Here is a 19,848-nt window from a genome sequence, read left to right as displayed (position 1 = left end):
GAAAATTAAGGATCTTATTTTTTGTTGAGTCAAATAGATTTATTATGATTTTAAAACAAGCATGTAAAATTATGAATTATATTTCAGCTTTCATGGATTTTTGTCTTCAAGATCTGTCAGTTTCCTTGAATTTTTGTATAAGCAAATATATGAATTTCTCTCCATCTATAACACACCAAAACCATTAAAAAAAAAATGAGAGAAAAGAGAAAGAATGATGGAAAGTCAAACATGGCTGCAAATTGTTTGGATTTATTTTAAAGAATCTAAAATAACATTCCAATTAAAATCTCGTTAAAAGTAATTAGAAATACTATTGTGGTGCAAAAGTTCTATGACGAAAAGATAATATTTTCCATCTATAATGCACCTGGTGCAAAATCTCTGTGACGAAAAGATGCTGCAAATTCTTGTTTTAGAATTAGTGAAAGTGTTTAAAGGATGAAAAAATGAGGAGTAATATTGGGATGATAAGTACACTACATTTTTTTTTCATTTTTAGTTTTTATTGGATTATGAGTATAATTGTAAATTTGTTGTCGTGCACTTATTGAAAATATATTTTAATTGTGATGTAATTATAATGTGGTGTAGGAAATAAATTTTGTGGTGGTAATATAATTACCCAAACGCAAAACCTAAATTGATAAAAATAAATGCAAAACCTAAATTATATATAATTTTTAGAGTGTGTGTGTATATATATATATATATATATATATATATATATATATATATATATATGATAATATAATTCCCTTTCTTAAGGTGCTGCACATGCAGCCACAATAGGATTCAGATAGTGCAACCGTTGATCGTTGACTGTTGGTAATCAACAGTCGTAATATCAAGATTGTTTATTAATATTTAATTAAAAAAATATTAAAAATTATTCAATATATATGTAAATGCCTAAAATATAAACTCCCAATTTTCATAAAAGTAAATCACAAATAAAACATCACCAAGTTTAAGTTTCCAATTTCCAACAACTTATTATTTATCATACAAATTCTTCAATTTATCATTGTCATTTATTACAAATCATATTCACTGTCCATGTATATCAAATATTCTCGAATTCACAAAATCCCCAATTCTCAAAAATCTAAATCCCCATAGTCAACAATCTCAAAAACACATCCATAACTCATAAAGAATAAATCATAAATGATAAATAAAAAAAATGAACTAAACTCTAAAAGAACAAAAACCACACAAAAGAAAAAAAAAAAAAATAGAGGCAGTAAATTCACTACCTCACAACAGCGAAGGCCAGTGGTGAAGACCGAAGAAGCTAGGCATCGATAGTCGACAACAGACCACATCGTCACAGTGGCATAAATTTAGAGTTGGCTGGAAATTTATGGGATGAAGTGCAAGAGCCAAACATAGGCTAACATGAAAAAGTTGGAGATAAAAAAATGGATTATGCCACTTTGTCCAAAGGGTTTCGATTGACGCAACGATAAAAATATGACTTATGCCTCTCGTACAAAAAATTCTCACAGAACTCAAACAGAAATTTAAAATTTTGGGAGGTACAGTAACCTTCTTTTTTGACCAGTCAACATAAAATGTAAAAAAAATAAAAAACTCATAAAGAATAAATCATAAATGATAAATAAAAAAAATGAACTAAACTCTAAAAGAACAAAAACCACACAAAAGAAAAAAAATAAAAAATAGAGGCAGTAAATTCACTACCTCACAACAGCGAAGGCCAGTGGTGAAGACCGAAGAAGCTAGGCATCGATAGTCGACAACAGACCACATCGTCACAGGGCAGGGGTTGGGTGCGAGAATTCAAGGGAAGGATTGAGATGTTTAGAATAGAGATAGCGGACAGGGTTTGCACGATTGCATTGCCAGTTTCCTTTTTCATTGCAATTGAAATTCGTTTGGGGGCTGATTCAGCGAACCAAGTGAACCCATATAAGATTGGGCATTTGCCCTATTTTTTATTTTTATTTTTTGTAAAAATAAAGAGGCCCAATAACAAAAAAAAAACCCAACAAATTACAATTAAAAACAAAATAAGGCCCAAGCAACTTTTGCTTTCATATTCAACCTCGGGTCTGCATTTTCTAACTCACGTTTTCTACAGTAGCACGTGCGATCGTGTACCCCTTGTCGGGTGCTGGCTCCGCCACTGAAGGTACTACATTTAAATAAATATATCACTTAATGTCATACAATTTTACTTAAATACATGCTTGATATAAGTGATGTTGAATAACATTACTTATACACGTAAATAGTAATATCTAAAGGTAATAATGAAAAGTAAGATTATTTTGTAAACTATTATTTCTTTCGTCCCATAAAGTAGGCTTATGTTTATTTTCACACAAATTAAGAAAATATAATTAATATAGGTGAAATGAAAATATAAAATTTTATTATATTTTTCTAATATAGTACTACATTATATAATGCTTTTAATATGAATAATTTATATTTGTCGATAACAAAGTACATTAAATGAGGTATATTAAAAAATGAAAAAAATTTGTCTAAGACTTTCAAGTTTCAACAAAGACGTTGTCTTGTGACAAAAATGGAAAGCCAACTCTAAATTTATGGGATGAAGTGCAAGAGCCAAACATAGGCTAACATGAAAATGTTGGAGATAAAAAGATGGATTATGCCACTTTGTCAAAAGGGTTTCGATTGATGCAACGATAAAAATATGACTTATGCCTCTCGTACAAAAAATTCTCACAGAACTCAAACAGAAATTTAAAATTTTGGGAGGTACAGTAACCTTCTTTTTTGACCAGTCAACATAAAATGTAAAAAAAAAAAATAATAATAATAATAAAAATAAACAGCGCCCACTTCTACAGCTTCCATATTCCCACTCATTTCCCCCCAAATTGTTTCACTGCTCCCGCCGAAAGTGGAGGCTTCACCACCGAAAAATCTGAAAGATTTGTACGTTTCCCCCGACTCCGACGAAGATGGTGATGCCCCACTTTGACGAAGATGGTAATAATTTCTCTTATTGTTCTCCCCTTTCTTGTCATTTGGAATTTCGTTATTTCCCTTCTATTGTTCTGAGCAAAGCTTGTCATTTGCTTCCAAAGTTGGGCATGAAATGTTGAAAAGTACTTTGCGGCATGAAAGAATAATGAGGATGCTATGTTATTATTTATTTCAAGCCACAGATTTAGGATAAATACTTTTATCCACATTATTGGTTTGTAGAGAATCAAAGGCTTAGATGTTTGGGTGTGCTTAAAAAAAGAAAATATTCCATCTTACTGTTAAAACAATTTTTCTTAGGCCATTATGTGTGGAACCCACCGATTTATATGCAAAATCAATGCAAAAAAGAAAGTGTTCTTTATAGTTCAAGCTTTTTATATAAATGTCCAAGATGAATTGGTAAGGTTTCAGAAATTTTATGGTAATACTGAATTTATATAAGGTTTTCAGCATCTATATTAGTTTGATCTAGTCAAGGCTAACTAGAGACTAGTTAGAGCTACAGATGGATGACAGGTTTTCTTTGGCATATTTGTTATTCTGTAATCTGTCCGAACTCATATTACATTGTAATTTGTTTGCTAAACATGGCATTTGATTGTGTTGCAGTAGAAGGTTTAATTTAAGAGATGCGATTTTTGGTGGGTCGATGTGAATCTTGCGGATAATATGATATCAACAAAGAAGGAAACATTAGAAGAAGATGGTCCGACGGTGCTTGAGGTGCCAGAGGTAGGTATGATGTTAAAGGATGAAAAAGAATTGTGGGATTTTTACAAAAGATATGCATATCATATCGGTTTTCCGATTAGAAGAAGGAACTCGAAAAAGGGGGACGACGGAAAAATGAAATATATGACTTTAACATGTGGTCGTGAAGGTCGGAGGCCTACCAGCACCAGTGGTTCTTCAAAGCCCCAACCAACTACTCAGATAGATTGTAAAGCTAGGGTCATTGTATCTGTAGATGTTTATGGAATCTGGAGAATAAACACAGTCCACCTCGACCACAACCATAAAACAAGTCCTTCAAAGTCGAGGTTGTACTGTTGCAATTGAGAATTAAGTTCGCACGTGAAAGGGAAGCTGGAAGTGAATGATATGACTGGAATTCCTTTACACGAGAGTTTTAATTCTGCAGTGGTTGAAGTAGGTGGATATGAAAAATTGTCTTGTGTGGAAAGGGATTGCCGGAATTATATTGAATAAGTGCGACGGTTAAGACTTGGTGAAGGAGATGCCGCAGTGATGCAGTCATACTTTTCTAGGATGCAAGCTCAGTGCTCAGGATTCTACTTTAGTATGGACCTAGACTATGATTCCAGGTTGAAGAATGTATTTTGGGCAGACAATAGGTCTAAACAAGCTTACAAGGAGTTCGACGACGTTGTCACATTTGATACCACTTGTCTAACCAACTAGTATGACATGCCATTCACCCCTTTTGTTGGCGTTAATCATCATGGAAAGTCGACATTGCTCGATTGTGATTTGTTGTCCAATGAGGACACGAAATCTTTTGTGTGGCTATTTAGCGCTTAGCTTCAGTTTATACATGAAAATGCTCCCCATGGAATCATTACTGATCAAGATAGGGCTATGCAAAATGCAGTTCAGATTTTTTTTCCTAATACGAAGCATAAATGGTGCTTGTGGCATATTCTCAAGAAGTTGTCCGAAAAGTTTGGATACCACGTCGATAAGGCTTCCATTTTTTCTACCATACATGCATTGGTTTATGATTCACAGTTCGTGGAAGAATTTGAAGAAGGTTGGAGGGCGATGATTGACACATATGGGTTGCACAGTAATGAGTGGTTGTCGGGACTATTTGATAATATAGGTGTTGGGTTCCTTGCTACTTGAAAACTACATTTTGGGCTGGGATGTCGACGACTCAGGGAAGTGAGAGTATGAACGCATTCTTTGATGGGTATGTTCATTCGAAGACCTCGTTGAAGCAATTTGTCAAACAGTATAAACAGGTACTAAGGAATAAGGTAAAGAAGGAGTTCCAGGCCGACTTCAAGTCATACTCCCAAATGGTACCATGCACAACAATGTTTGAAATGGAGAAGCAATATCAAAACTGTTACACCATTTCGAAGTTCAGAGAAGTTCAACCTGAGCTTATAGGGAAAGTTTATTGTGACATCATGTCTACTACGGAAGGCACTTCATGCATAACCTATGAAATACGGGAGTTTGTAATGGTTGATTATAGACGAAAGATCAAAAAGTTTTTCGTGTCATTTGAATGAGATAATTGCGAAATTGTTTGTAGTTGTCATTTGTTTGAGTTTCAAGGAATTTTGTGCCATCATGCTATCGTAGTCTTGATCTGTAATGATGTCACGTCTCTTCCAGATAGGTATATACTACGAAGATGGAGGAGAGAGGTTTGTAGAGCACACACCAAGGTTGCATTGAATTATGCCGGGTTGGTATCTATGCCTGAACAGTTGAGATATAACGATATATGTCAGGCTTTTGTCGAGGTTGCAAACCTAGCAGCTAATGATAAGGATGCTGCTATACGATCAAGGAGTGGATAAATAATCAAAAGGAAGAGTTGATGACAATAAAATTAGGCTCCGAAAGTAATCGCATTTTACATCACGATATTCAGTTAGCCTCACAGTGTAATGAATCTGAAAACAATGCCATAAGGGATCCTATATCGACAAGAAGAAAGGGCGCTCCTAAGAAGCTTCAGAGAAAAGGCCGACTTGGAGACGTCTTCGAAAAAGGCAAAGGTATCATTGTCATGATTTTTGTCAACTTAAAAAGTATTTCATTAAAATTAGTATGTAACATGAACCATATTTGTAGGCTACATTGCCCTCGACTAGAGGAAATGGACCAACATCCAGGCATAGTGATACACCGTCTGCACCCGTCGTCCAAGCATCTCAACAATATTCTATGCAGACATCGTTTTCGTATTCACAACTACTGTTGGTTAGTACACTTAGTTTATTATAATGATTTGTTCAAAATTTTAATTTCATTTTTATACGATGTAGGGTGATGTAGAAAGTCTTACCTTCTCGCAACACTGGCCAGCCTCAAGTTTGGTCCCCCAACATCAACAAATGTCATATTCAACGATCAAGGTTTGCACACGTTTAAATCTTCACATTTGCATTAGAGGACACGAAATCTTTTGTGTGGCTATTTAGCGCTTAGCTTCAGTTTATACATGAAAATGCTCCCCATGGAATCATTACTGATCAAGATAGGGCTATGCAAAATGCAGTTCAGATTTTTTTTCCTAATACGAAGCATAAATGGTGCGTACATTTTATAAGTGTACTTATGTTCGTATTATACGACAGGTCGTTCGATTCCATACAGTTAACTATCCACATTTCCCACAAGGTGGTCCAGGCATATGAACAATGGATGAAGAATTTTTGGACTTTTGCTATTCGTTCTTTGCTGTCTATCATGTTAGGATTTTTGGGACATTTTTTATTTCGCGGAGTAAAAAAAAATGCCTAAGAGCGAAATGTTTCTATTTTTGTTTGTGGGGATAATTCTGTAAATTTGTCTTGGTCCATTTCCACTAGGAAGGAAGGGTACATTCTTGACCTCATTAGTTATTCATATCTCGACTACCACTGTACTATGATTGATATTCAAGCATTTGTAAATGACAATTTGGCACTATGCCTATAAAATATCTCAAGACTGGATCTTTTGTTATGTTGATTTGTTATGCGGTTTATGATGTAAATTCAGGAATTTGGTTTCTTTAGGTTTAATTTCATAGATCTATTATGCACATTTGGTTTACAGTCTGATTCATTTTGTCCCCCCCGCCCCCCCTTGAATGTAGTGGTCTAAATTCAGTTTTTGTTTGATATTAGTATTTTTGTCATTCTCACCTTAATATGGGTTTAACCGTTGTCAACATGTTACCTAAAATGAATCTTAATAGTTTCTATATTTTCTCCTCAATCTGTCTTTAGGAATGAAGATTAAGACTGAAATTTGCAGTTCACATAGAAGCAACTCATAGCAACAGTATGAACCATAAAGTCTTCCTCATTCAAAACTAAAATAGTTGCAAATCTAATGATTACAAAACTAAAGCAGATTACACCATTCTACATCAATTAAGAAGCTAGCAATTAGCCCAACAAACTAAAGACACACTAAAGAGAAGACTGCAACATCGAGTATAACACCACATTATGCCGACCCCTTTCGTTTTCCATTATCTTCCGAGGGCTCTTTTCCTTTGCGAAGTGTCACATTAAATGAAACCTCGACGTTTCGGTTCTCGGCTATTCGAGCTAGACTTTCGAACATATTTTGCAACTCGTTCACTTCCTCGTTCACAGTAGGATTTATTGTGTCCTTAATGGTACTTGACTCGCCGTTTCCTTCTTCTTTTACCCAGTTAAAAAATCTGCAATCATTACTGTAGGTTTTGAATAGTCGACCTTTTTTTCCTAATACGAAGCATAAATGGTGCTTGTGGCATATTCTCAAGAAGTTGTCCGAAAAGTTTGGATACCACGTCGATAAGGCTTCCATTTTTTCTACCATACATGCATTGGTTTATGATTCACAGTTCGTGGAAGAATTTGAAGAAGGTTGGAGGGCGATGATTGACACATATGGGTTGCACAGTAATGAGTGGTTGTCGGGACTATTTGATAATATAGGTGTTGGGTTCCTTGCTACTTGAAAACTACATTTTGGGCTGGGATGTCGACGACTCAGGGAAGTGAGAGTATGAACGCATTCTTTGATGGGTATGTTCATTCGAAGACCTCGTTGAAGCAATTTGTCAAACAGTATAAACAGGTACTAAGGAATAAGGTAAAGAAGGAGTTCCAGGCCGACTTCAAGTCATACTCCCAAATGGTACCATGCACAACAATGTTTGAAATGGAGAAGCAATATCAAAACTGTTACACCATTTCGAAGTTCAGAGAAGTTCAACCTGAGCTTATAGGGAAAGTTTATTGTGACATCATGTCTACTACGAAAGGCACTTCATGCATAACCTATGAAATACGGGAGTTTGTAATGGTTGATTATAGACGAAAGATCAAAAAGTTTTTCGTGTCATTTGAATGAGATAATTGCGAAATTGTTTGTAGTTGTCATTTGTTTGAGTTTCAAGGAATTTTGTGCCATCATGCTATCGTAGTCTTGATCTGTAATGATGTCACGTCTCTTCCAGATAGGTATATACTACGAAGATGGAGGAGAGAGGTTTGTAGAGCACACACCAAGGTTGCATTGAATTATGCCGGGTTGGTATCTATGCCTGAACAGTTGAGATATAACGATATATGTCAGGCTTTTGTCGAGGTTGCAAACCTAGCAGCTAATGATAAGGATGCTGCTATACGATCAAGGAGTGGATAAATAATCAAAAGGAAGAGTTGATGACAATAAAATTAGGCTCCGAAAGTAATCGCATTTTACATCACGATATTCAGTTAGCCTCGCAGTGTAATGAATCTGAAAACAATGCCATAAGGGATCCTATATCGACAAGAAGAAAGGGCGCTCCTAAGAAGCTTCAGAGAAAAGGCCGACTTGGAGACATCTTCGAAAAAGGCAAAGGTATCATTGTCATGATTTTTGTCAACTTAAAAAGTATTTCATTAAAATTAGTATGTAACATGAACCATATTTGTAGGCTACATTGCCCTCGACTAGAGGAAATGGACCAACATCCAGGCATAGTGATACACCGTCTGCACCCGTCGTCCAAGCATCTCAACAATATTCTATGCAGACATCGTTTTCGTATTCACAACTACTGTTGGTTAGTACACTTAGTTTATTATAATGATTTGTTCAAAATTTTAATTTCATTTTTATACGATGTAGGGTGATGTAGAAAGTCTTACCTTCTCGCAACACTGGCCAGCCTCAAGTTTGGTCCCCCAACATCAACAAATGTCATATTCAACGATCAAGGTTTGCACACGTTTAAATCTTCACATTTGCATTAGTGTACATTTTATAAGTGTACTTATGTTCGTATTATACGACAGGTCGTTCGATTCCATACAGTTAACTATCCACATTTCCCACAAGAAGGTGGTCCAGGCATATGAACAATGGATGAAGAATTTTTGGACTTTTGCTATTCGTTCTTTGCTGTCTATCATGTTAGGATTTTTGGGACATTTTTTATTTCGCGGAGTAAAAAAAAATGCCTAAGAGCGAAATGTTTCTATTTTTGTTTGTGGGGATAATTCTGTAAATTTGTCTTGGTCCATTTCCACTAGGAAGGAAGGGTACATTCTTGACCTCATTAGTTATTCATATCTCGACTACCACTGTACTATGATTGATATTCAAGCATTTGTAAATGACAATTTGGCACTATGCCTATAAAATATCTCAAGACTGGATCTTTTGTTATGTTGATTTGTTATGCGGTTTATGATGTAAATTCAGGAATTTGGTTTCTTTAGGTTTAATTTCATAGATCTATTATGCACATTTGGTTTACAGTCTGATTCATTTTGTCCCCCCCGCCCCCCCTTGAATGTAGTGGTCTAAATTCAGTTTTTGTTTGATATTAGTATTTTTGTCATTCTCACCTTAATATGGGTTTAACCGTTGTCAACATGTTACCTAAAATGAATCTTAATAGTTTCTATATTTTCTCCTCAATCTGTCTTTAGGAATGAAGATTAAGACTGAAATTTGCAGTTCACATAGAAGCAACTCATAGCAACAGTATGAACCATAAAGTCTTCCTCATTCAAAACTAAAATAGTTGCAAATCTAATGATTACAAAACTAAAGCAGATTACACCATTCTACATCAATTAAGAAGCTAGCAATTAGCCCAACAAACTAAAGACACACTAAAGAGAAGACTGCAACATCGAGTATAACACCACATTATGCCGACCCCTTTCGTTTTCCATTATCTTCCGAGGGCTCTTTTCCTTTGCGAAGTGTCACATTAAATGAAACCTCGACGTTTCGGTTCTCGGCTATTCGAGCTAGACTTTCGAACATATTTTGCAACTCGTTCACTTCCTCGTTCACAGTAGGATTTATTGTGTCCTTAATGGTACTTGACTCGCCGTTTCCTTCTTCTTTTACCCAGTTAAAAAATCTGCAATCATTACTGTAGGTTTTGAATAGTCGACCATTGTTATTGCCCTCCTTTTGAACCTCAAAGCATTTTTGGATTCCTTCTACACACCATCGACAACGTAGTTTTTGGTGGCATTCTTCGAAAAAGTGATCTATACTTCTACAGCTGTGATAAACACCATAATTCTTTCCTCTTATCCCTACATGAAAAACCACCACATACATTGTAGTTAGTGTACATATAGCTACCGAGTTCTTCAAATTATCAATGATTTTGATACTCTAAATTCTATACTAGCAAGTTTAAACCAAATTTCACATAAGTCATAACATATAGCAATGGCAAAGAAGTTGATCACCACATTACATTTGTTTACGGCTTCAAATGTGGAAGCCAAATCAATTTTAAAGAGAGAAAGGCCTTTACCATCCAAACTTTAATTACATGAATTCCCAGGCATAAAAACTTGTATTCCATTATCCAGACCAAGACAACTACAAACTAGTATTTCCAGACAACTACAAACTAGTATTTCAGTGTCACTCCAAACCAAGCAAGAACAAATACATATACATCACAATTTGTTCAGATTGTCACTCCAAACCAAGCAACCTATTCTGCTAACCCAACTTCATCCAATTTAACCGAGAAACAGAGTATTTTCTTTGAAATGGGAATGCAGAAACTAATGGGTCTGACTCATATTTGTGTCAATTCATAGCTTTATATTTGAATCTCCTTATATGAAGCAACGAATACAAATGCATATCACATTTGTTCAGATTGTTATAGGTGCAAAAATAGCATAATTGTCCCATTCACAACTACATATACAAATACATAAACTTCACATCCTTTTCACAACTTCTCAACAAGCTCGTAAATTATCCAATTTCAGAACTGCCCAACGCAAGGAACATAGCAGAATTGTTTATTGAAAAAGCTGAAAATCTTGTAGTTTCAAACCATCTACAGTAGTTGCAAAAAAACCCATAAATATTTTGTTCAAAATCCCAAAAATCTAACCTTCAAGAAACGCTCTCGCAACTGCTAGTAATTCTAGTCTACAATCCAATGACGACAGTCGGAGAAGATGACGACAGGGGAGGGCAAAATCGACAGCGTTGTTGCACTTTGGACACCGATAATATGACAATGATAAAGATGTCTTTTGAAGGATTGACGGTAGCCGGATTTTGGGACGACAACGCTGGCAAGAACAACAGTAAATCTAGTAAGGGTAATCGGCAGGAGTGATGGGAAGAACCAACAAGTACGGGAGAAAGTGAAGCCTTTATGGGGGTTTGTTTTGTTTTCAGTCAAACTCACGTGGTTGTTTCAGAATGTGCCATTATTCTATTATTTATTTATTCTTATTTCATTTGTTTGAGAATTCAAAATGGAGTTGACACGTCATCTGGTGACTTTCTATGATTTCACTTTTGTACACATAGCCGAATTGTAAAAATATAGGTGAGAACATATAATTGGCTGAAAAAAGTAACAATATTTTAATCAATCCATTAATAGAATGTCACACAGTCTCAACATGCTTATAGCAAAAGTTCCCTAAAAAATCTAAAGCTAAAGAATAGTATACATTTTCCTTTTGTGATATACTATAAAGGTGGGCGTGAGTCGGTTCGATTCGATTCTAAAGAGAATCGAATCGAACCAAAATTTTTGGGTATCTAGTAAATTAAACCGTCGGGTCCAAATATAATTATGAAATTGTTTGGGTTCGGTTCCGTACTATAATTAAATTTTTTAACATTTATAATAATATTGTATAAATACAACTAATGATACATTCAATAGTTTTGGAATGTTAGAGACTTGTAGACTACATTGTTCAAATGATCGCTACGATCAAAGATTCGGTAGGCGGAGGTCATAGCTTCGATCGGAAGTCATAGTGTCGGCCGGCGATTGTATAGGTTTTGAAATGTCAGCGAGACTGCGAGAGTCGAGACAGCGTTATGCACTTTAGTGTAGGTTTTTAGGGTTATTTAGTTGGTTGGATCTTGTTGGGTTAAGAAATGAAACAATAAAATGGGTAATTAGGCCAAAAATTAAAAAAATTAGAAATGAAACAAATTATTGGGCCAAAAATTTGGATTTAAAAATTGTTAATTTATCAATTTGTTTAAAAAATTAAAATTAAAATAACTTGATTTATTCAATATAAAAAAAATTAGAAAGATTCGATTCTTATTCTATTTTTCGGTTCTTGATCTAGAATTGAGAACCGAACCGTACACATCGGTTCTCAATTCAGATACCCGTTCTGATATTTAATTTGACAAGAACCATCGAATTCGCTTCGATTCAATTCGGGAGATTTGTCCAACCTTAATAAACCATACAAACAGGGTTTGATGATAGGATAACATATGTCAATTTTTGATTGGAAAATTTGAAAAAAATAATAATAATAAAATCATCCAAACAGACGCTCATACTTGGGCGCCCGTACCTCTCCTGTCACCCTAACTATCTTTGCTCTTTTCTTCTTGGAAGCATAGGACTGGCCGCCATATAGATTTCGCCACGGTCGAAGGAAGTGGCGCCGTCGCTCCCAAAGTATCGAAGCTTAGCCAACAATGGCGGAATCAAGCTCATCATCAATCGATCCCAGAAGCGGCTACTGCCGAGAAACCAAAACATTTCACAGCCTCCACCAGTTGGTCCCTCTTCCGCAGGAAACTGTCCCTCTCACCGTAGCTTCATATGCTCTTTCTCTCCAATCCGCTTCACCATGGCGCGACGCCACCGCACTTATCGACTTCGCCACCGGACAGTGTATTTCCTACTCTGAATTTCACCTTCTCACCAGAAACCTAGCTTCGTCTCTACGCACAAATGCCGGCCTCTGCAAAAGCGACGTCGCCTTTGTCCTCTCGCCGAATTCAATCCGTATTCCGATACTCTATTTTGCCCTTCTCTCTCTGGGAGTTATCATTTCTCCCGCCAATTCTCTCAGCACTTCGGAAGAAATCTGCCGCCAAATCCGTATCTCAAGACCGGTCATCGCGTTTGCCACATCAGCAACCGCCAATAAACTCCCCAAGCTCGAGTACCCAACAATTCTCATCGATTCTTCTGAATTCGAGTCAGCAATGTATCTGAAGAGTTCGGATTTTGAATTCAGTAAAGGGAACTTTGAGGTCTACCAAAACGACGTTGCTGCAATACTGTATTCGTCTGGGACGACAGGGAAAGTGAAAGGCGTGCTGTTGACTCACAGGAATTTTATCACAGTTATCGCAATTTATCATCACTGGCAGCAGCAGCAGCAGCAGGGGAGGTTGTTTCCGCCGGTGATGCTGTACACCATACCATATTTTCATGTATTCGGGTTTTTCTACAGCTTGAAGTCCGTGGCATATAGTGAAACTGCAGTGGTTTTGGGGAGGTTCGAGTTGAGGAAGATGTTAAGGGCTGTGCACGAATATAAAGTAACTCATGTGGTAGTGGCGCCGCCGATTGTAGTGGCAATCTTGAAGGCTACTGAACTGGAGGACTATGATTTGAGATCCTTGGAGTGGGTTGGAAGTGGCGGAGCACCACTTGGGAAAGATTCCATCAAATCTTTCACCAAGAAATTTCCCGCAGTGATTCTGTCTCAGGTTTGTTTTTTGATCTCTTAGAAATCCTTCTTTATTCACTCATTTAATAGCTAAATGGTTTCTTGTTTTTCTCTTGTGTTTGGATGCCGAAATTTGTAAATGAAGAACTAACTAAACTAAATTGCAAAGGGTTATGGATTAACTGAAACAACTGGTGTGGCATCTCGAGCAATGTCTACCGAAGAAAGTCAATGTTGGGGTTCTGTGGGGAGGCTCGTTGCAAGTTCTGAAGCAAAAATTGTTGATCCAGATACTGGAATTGCTCGGCCTCCTGGTGAGCAAGGGGAGCTTTGGATTAGAGGACCAACAATAATGAAAGGTAATAATAAATTGTATGAATTGAAAATTAGGGGAATGCTAATTTTGTGTTTGTTTACCTTAATATAACCAAAGTTACATATTCGATTAAAGGGATTTCTAGTGTGTGCACCCCCTCAGACAGCTTGAGCTTTTATGAGTTGGTTTGACACAATACAAAAACAGGCACAATTAATGATTCCAAGTCCCATAGCGGTCCATTTATGATATATATATATATATTGTGTCTGGCCTGGGCGTGTCGCAGATTAACTTACGTAGAAATTTGTCTCATTTCTAGCATCTTAAGCGTTTAGACGAGGATTCCGCCATTTGTCATGAAGCAAGTTTATGGTTTTTAGCAGCATTCCTTTCTTAATTTACATTGAGCACAAGGCTAGAGCAGTAGCCTTTCCTTCCTTGTTGGTGATATTGGCTTGGGTGGTTGGGGTAGATTGGTTTGGTTGACCTAGCTTTGTGCGGGATAGCTCAATGTGCTCTAAGACTTTTTGATGTTTTTGTAGGTTATTTGGGTGACTCCAACGCAACTTCTGAAACCTTGGTTTCCAATGGCTGGCTGAGGACAGGTGATGTTTGTTATATCAACGATGAAGGTTTCCTTTTTGTTGTAGATAGGCTGAAGGAGTTAATCAAATACAAAGGATACCAGGTTAGCATCACTAGTGTTCTCCTCTCAACAAGGTTTCATATATAATCAAGTGTGACCATAATAAACTTTCACTTCCAAACTTGCATGTTTGCCTAAGCTTAAAAGTTACTTCTCTGTAACTTAAATTTTTTGCCAGACATGTTTGAGGAGGTTTAAAAGTTACTTTTGTTTGATATAACTAGTAAGTTTACCTTATGTCATCTGTTTAGGTTGCCCCTGCTGAGCTAGAACAGCTGCTTCTATCACACCCAGATATTGCAGATGCTGCTGTGATACCGTAAGCTTCATTTCCCGAAAATTTAATTGCATGTACTGCATAGAACTGGACAGCTGAACAAGTTTTAACTGTGTGAGAAGAGGCTGCTGGTTTCTACTGCTGGTTTTCTGCTGGGGCGCCCAGGCGCCTGGAGTGGGCGCCTAGGCGCCCAGTTTCTGCCGGGGCCACTCACATGGAACCTAGGCGCCCCGAGTATGTTTCTTGACAGAAACATGGCGCCTAGGCGCCTCTTGTGGCGCCCCCCTTTCCCCCCCCCCCCCCTTCTCATTAAGACAAGACCTAGAGAGAAAATTAGAGAGAAAAACTTGGTGAGAATTTTACAAGAAGAAGGTTGTTCATCTTGGGTACAAATTCTAAGTTATTTTTCTTTCTAGGGATTAACTTGAGGCTTGTTCAAGTAATCCAAACACATTGATCTTCATATATTCCATTGAAATCATTTGTTCCTCATTTTCTTGTTCTTCAAGTGTTTTGGAAATTTTCACTTTGTCAACTTGTTTGATCTTTTGGGCTATCTTTGGGAGGTGTTTTCCCAACAATTTGGTATCAGAGCTACATCCTAAATCAAGGTAGTTAAGCTTCGATTTTGTGGTGAGTTGCTTGAACTTTGTTGTGCACAAGGTGTTTGTGAAAATTCCCAAGTGAACTTTTGTGGTTTATTTTCGGTAAACAAGTAAATCATGTCTACTAGAGGAATGGTGAAGATTGGGAAGTATGAGATAGAAAAATTCAATGGGAAGAATAATTTTTCATATTGGAGAATGCAAATGAAAAATTTGTTGATTTCTCAAAAGTTGCACAAGGTATTGGCGGGAAAGGAGAAGAAGCACGTTGATATGTTGGACGAGGATTGGGAAGAGCTAGATCTTGAGGCACAAGCGTCTATCATTCTTTGCCTTGAAAGAGATGTTGCTTTCTTGGTTGATAGTGAGGTAACGGCGGCGGATGTGTGGACAAAGTTGGAGGCGAACTTCATGACGAAGACTCTAACAAATCGGATCTACTTGAAGTCCAAATTGTATACTTGCAAGATGGATGAAGGTACACCAATCCGGGAGTACGTCAACAAGTTTGATAGGATCATATCGGACTTGAAGGACATTGATGTGGATGTAGATGATGAGGATCAAGCACTTCTACTACTTCTTTCATTGCCAAAGTCTTACGAGAACCTAGTACAAACATTGATGCTTGTGGGTGATAAACTTGTGATGGAGGACACTAGAACGTCACTTCTAGCGAATGATCTTCGAAAGATTGCAACTAGTGGCATGTCTACCATTGGTAACAAGGAGCAAGCTCAAGGATTGTTTGTGAGGGGTAGAAGCAATGTGAGACCAAAGGGCAAGGGAGAAAAATCTAGATCGAGTTCTAGACCTCTTGCGGAAAGGTCTTGTTTTAAATGTGGCGAGTTTGGGCATTTCAAGGCGAATCGTCCAAACAAAAAAGGTTGGAAGAAGAACAATAAGAACAACAACAGTGGAAAGGTGCAAGTCAAGCAAGAGGTAAGCTATGCCTCGGAAGGAGGGGAAAGCGATGAGTGCTACACCATCTCTTGTGATGAAGAGACCTCCGGTAAGTGGATTCTTGACTCCGGATGCTCTTACCATATGTGTCTAAATAGGAAGTGGTTTACTACCTATAGAAGCACTGATGGTGGAACCGTGTTGATGGGTAATAACCATTCATGTAAAACGATGGGGCTTGGTTCAATTAAAATCAAGATGCATGATGGAGTGGTTAGAATATTGATGGATGTTAGACATGTTCCTGATTTGCGAAAGAACCTTATATCTGTTGGTGCCTTAGACTCCGGTGGTTGCAAGATTGTAACATGGAATGGAGTAAAGAAGGTTGTTCGTGGTTCTTTGATTGTGATGAAGGGTATTCGTGAAGGCAATCTCTATGCTCTTCAGGGTACTACAGTTACTGAAGATGTAGCAGTTGGAACAAGTGGAAGTGGTGGAGTCCCATGTGAGTGCACTCGGCTATGGCATAGGAGGCTTGGACATATGTCTGAAAAGGGGTTAGATTTGCTAGTCAAGAAAGGATTGCTAAAGAACTTGAAGAAGCCATGCATGGACTTTTGTGAGCATTGCGTGTACGGTAAAGCACACCGAGTTCAGTTCCAGCCAAGCAAACATAGAAGCAAAGGCATTCTTGACTATGTGCATACGGATGTATGGGGCCCGGCTTCTGTCATTTCCAAAGGCGGTTCCAGGTATTTTGTTACATTTGTTGATGATTATTCTAGATATGCTTGGATTTATTTTTTGAAGCATAAGAATGAGGTATTCGACACCTTCAAGAAGTGGAAAGCAATGGTTGAAAACAGAACAGGAAAGAAATTGAAGACACTGAGATCTGATAACGGTACTGAGTATACAGATGGTGCTTTCAAGGAGTTCTGTGGTAAAGAAGGCATTGTGAGACACTGGACAGTAAGAAATACACCGCAACAGAATGGGGTCGCGGAAAGACTGAATCGTACATTTCGAGAGAAATCGATGTGTATGCGATCCTATGCTGGTTGGTATTGACAGGAGAACATGCAGATTATGAGAAACTCAGAACATTCGGATGCACAGCCTACTATCATGTCAACGAGGGAAAGCGTGATGCGAGGGCCAAGAAGGCTATATTCTTGGGGTATGCGGCAGGTGTTAAAGGCTATCGCCTTTGGTGTTTAGAGGATTCTAAGTTCATAATCAGCAGAGATGTTACTTTTGATGAGAATTTCATGGTAGCTTCGTTGAAAGCTACAGTGCCCGGTGGTGATGATGTTGAGACTACAATGTCTCAAGTTGTTGACATAGAACCTAGAGATCAACTTGATTCTAGGCATGTTCAAGAGGAGCATCAAACAGACACTCAAGATGAGAGTGATGATGCACTTGAACAAGAGGCAATTCAGCAAGAGAATGTACAGGCACAGCAACAGCAGCAGCTTGCAGATAACTTGGCTTCCTCTAGGCCACGCCGTACTTACAAGCAAGTTCTAAAGTTGGGGTCAAACGAGCCTTTGAGGCACTATGGGCAGACAAATTTGGTTGAGTATGCACTCTCGGTGGAGGATGATGAGCCTACCATTTTCAAGGAAGCTATTTTAAACAATAGTAGCGAGAGTTGGTTGGCGGCAATGGAAGAAGAGATGGAATCACTTCACAAGAACCAAACATGGGAGGTTGTCCCATTGCCCATAGGTAAGAAAGCTATTGGTTGCAAGTGGTTGTATAAAAAGAAGGAGGACCCTACCAAGCTCGGTGGTACAAGATTCAAAGCAAGGTTAGTGGCTAAGGGGTTTGCACAAAGAGAGGGAGTTGACTACAATGAGATCTTTTCTCCTGTGGTCAAGCACACTTCCATTCGGGTGCTATTGAGTATTGTTGCTCATCATGATCTTGAGCTGGAACAACTCGATGTCAAAATCGCCTTCTTGCACGGGGACTTGGATGAGGAGATCTATATACATCAACCTGATGGCTACAAGGTTGAGGATAAGGAACGTCAGGTATGTCGTTTGAGAAAATCACTATATGGATTGAAGCAATCTCCTCGGCAGTGGTAAAAGCGATTTGACTCCTTCATGCTAAAGCATGGTTTCTCCAGAAGTGAGTATGACTGTTGTGTTTATATTCGGAAACTTCGGGGAGGTAACTATATCTATCTTCTTCTATATGTGGATGACATGCTTATCGCATCGAAAAGCAAGGTGGAGATAGATAAGTTGAAATCCCAACTTGGTAAAGAGTTTGAGATGAAGGATATGGGGGCTGCTAGGAAAATATTGGGTATGGAGATCAGAAGAGAGAGGGCAACCGGCGAATGTTCTTGAGTCAGAAAGGCTACATTGAGCGGGAGGCTACATTGAGCGGGTTATTGCTAGGTTCGGGTTGCAAGGTGCAAAGTCGGTGGTGACTCCATTGGCTCCACATTTTAGGCTCTCTGGTAAACAGTCTCCTACTACAACGGAAGAAAAGGTACGCATGGATCGTGTGCCTTATGCTAGTGCAGTTGGCAGTTTGATGTATGCCATGGTGTGTACACGCCCAGATATTTCACAGGCGGTGAGTGTGGTCAGTAGATTCATGACGAATCCGGGGAAGGCACACTGGGAAGCTGTGAAGTGGATCCTGAGGTACTTAAAAGGTACCGCGGATACGGGTCTATGTTTTGGTGGAGATGCATGTCATATAAGTGGGTTTGTGGACTCGGATTATGCAGGTGATCTAGATAGACGACGATCTACTACTGGATATGTGTTTTGCATACATGGTGCCCCAGTTAGTTGGCGATCGATGTTACAGGCTACAGTTGCTCTTTCCACTACAGAGGCCGAGTATATGGCCATGGCAGAGGGAGTGAAGGAAGCATTGTGGTTGTGGGGTCTTCTAGATGATTTGGGGATTGAGCAGGATTGTGTGGACTTGTGGTGTGATAGCCAGAGTGCGATTCACTTGGCTAAGAATCAGGTTCATCATGCTCGAACCAAGCATATTGACGTCAGGTATCATTTTGTGCGTGATGTTATAGAGAAAGGTGATATTTCACTTTCGAAGGTACACACAAATGAGAACCCAGCTGACATGTTAACCAAAGTGGTGACGGGTAGCAAGTTTCAACATTACTTGGACTTGCTTCACATTAGTCCGTGTTGATATGCCTGATATGTCCGAGAGGGCATGGCCCTTCGGGGCGAGGTTGGAATGAGGTGGAGAGTATATGAAGGTGGAGGTGAACTACGGAGGCTTGATCCCGAGTTATGGGTACGTAGGCAATCATGGTTTGAATGATGCAGCCAAGTTGGTGCTTGCTACTTCTTCTTGTGTTCGTCCAAAATTTGAGGTCTATTAAATGATGTACGAGGTGGAGAATTGTGAGAAGAAGAGAAGCT

General features: G+C 38.2%; 1 protein-coding gene and 3 long non-coding RNA genes across 4 annotated transcripts in view; 3 read left to right on the top strand and 1 right to left on the bottom strand.

The window, feature by feature from the left end:
* The first annotated feature begins 2,869 nt into the window (after positions 1 to 2,869).
* On the top strand, positions 2,870 to 6,699 carry LOC111409282. The gene is made up of 5 exons (XR_002705483.1): positions 2,870 to 2,991; positions 3,601 to 5,747; positions 5,824 to 5,952; positions 6,018 to 6,107; positions 6,330 to 6,699. It is a non-coding gene; the product is annotated as an uncharacterized LOC111409282 (long non-coding RNA).
* Positions 6,700 to 7,449: 750 nt separating this feature from the next.
* On the top strand, positions 7,450 to 9,390 carry LOC111409281. The gene is made up of 4 exons (XR_002705482.1): positions 7,450 to 8,580; positions 8,657 to 8,785; positions 8,851 to 8,940; positions 9,018 to 9,390. It is a non-coding gene; the product is annotated as an uncharacterized LOC111409281 (long non-coding RNA).
* Positions 9,391 to 9,711: 321 nt separating this feature from the next.
* Positions 9,712 to 11,408, bottom strand: LOC111409280. Its single transcript, XR_002705481.1, has 2 exons — positions 11,108 to 11,408; positions 9,712 to 10,280 (listed from the first exon to the last, which is right to left on the bottom strand). It is a non-coding gene; the product is annotated as an uncharacterized LOC111409280 (long non-coding RNA).
* Positions 11,409 to 12,601: 1,193 nt separating this feature from the next.
* LOC111409278 (4-coumarate--CoA ligase-like 9) overlaps positions 12,602 to 19,848 on the top strand; it is an 8,958-nt gene continuing 1,711 nt past the window's right edge. The window contains exons 1-4 of the mRNA XM_023039299.1: positions 12,602 to 13,710; positions 13,840 to 14,029; positions 14,532 to 14,677; positions 14,887 to 14,954. Coding sequence (XP_022895067.1) covers positions 12,685 to 13,710; positions 13,840 to 14,029; positions 14,532 to 14,677; positions 14,887 to 14,954 — 1,430 coding nt within the window. The 5' untranslated portion in view covers positions 12,602 to 12,684. The remainder of the gene's footprint in view (positions 13,711 to 13,839; positions 14,030 to 14,531; positions 14,678 to 14,886; positions 14,955 to 19,848) is intronic.

This window comes from Olea europaea, chromosome 14 (assembly GCF_002742605.1).
Source record: "Olea europaea var. sylvestris chromosome 14, O_europaea_v1, whole genome shotgun sequence".
Lineage (NCBI taxonomy): Eukaryota > Viridiplantae > Streptophyta > Magnoliopsida > Lamiales > Oleaceae > Olea > Olea europaea.
This window is presented reverse-complemented; position numbering and strand designations above follow the sequence as displayed.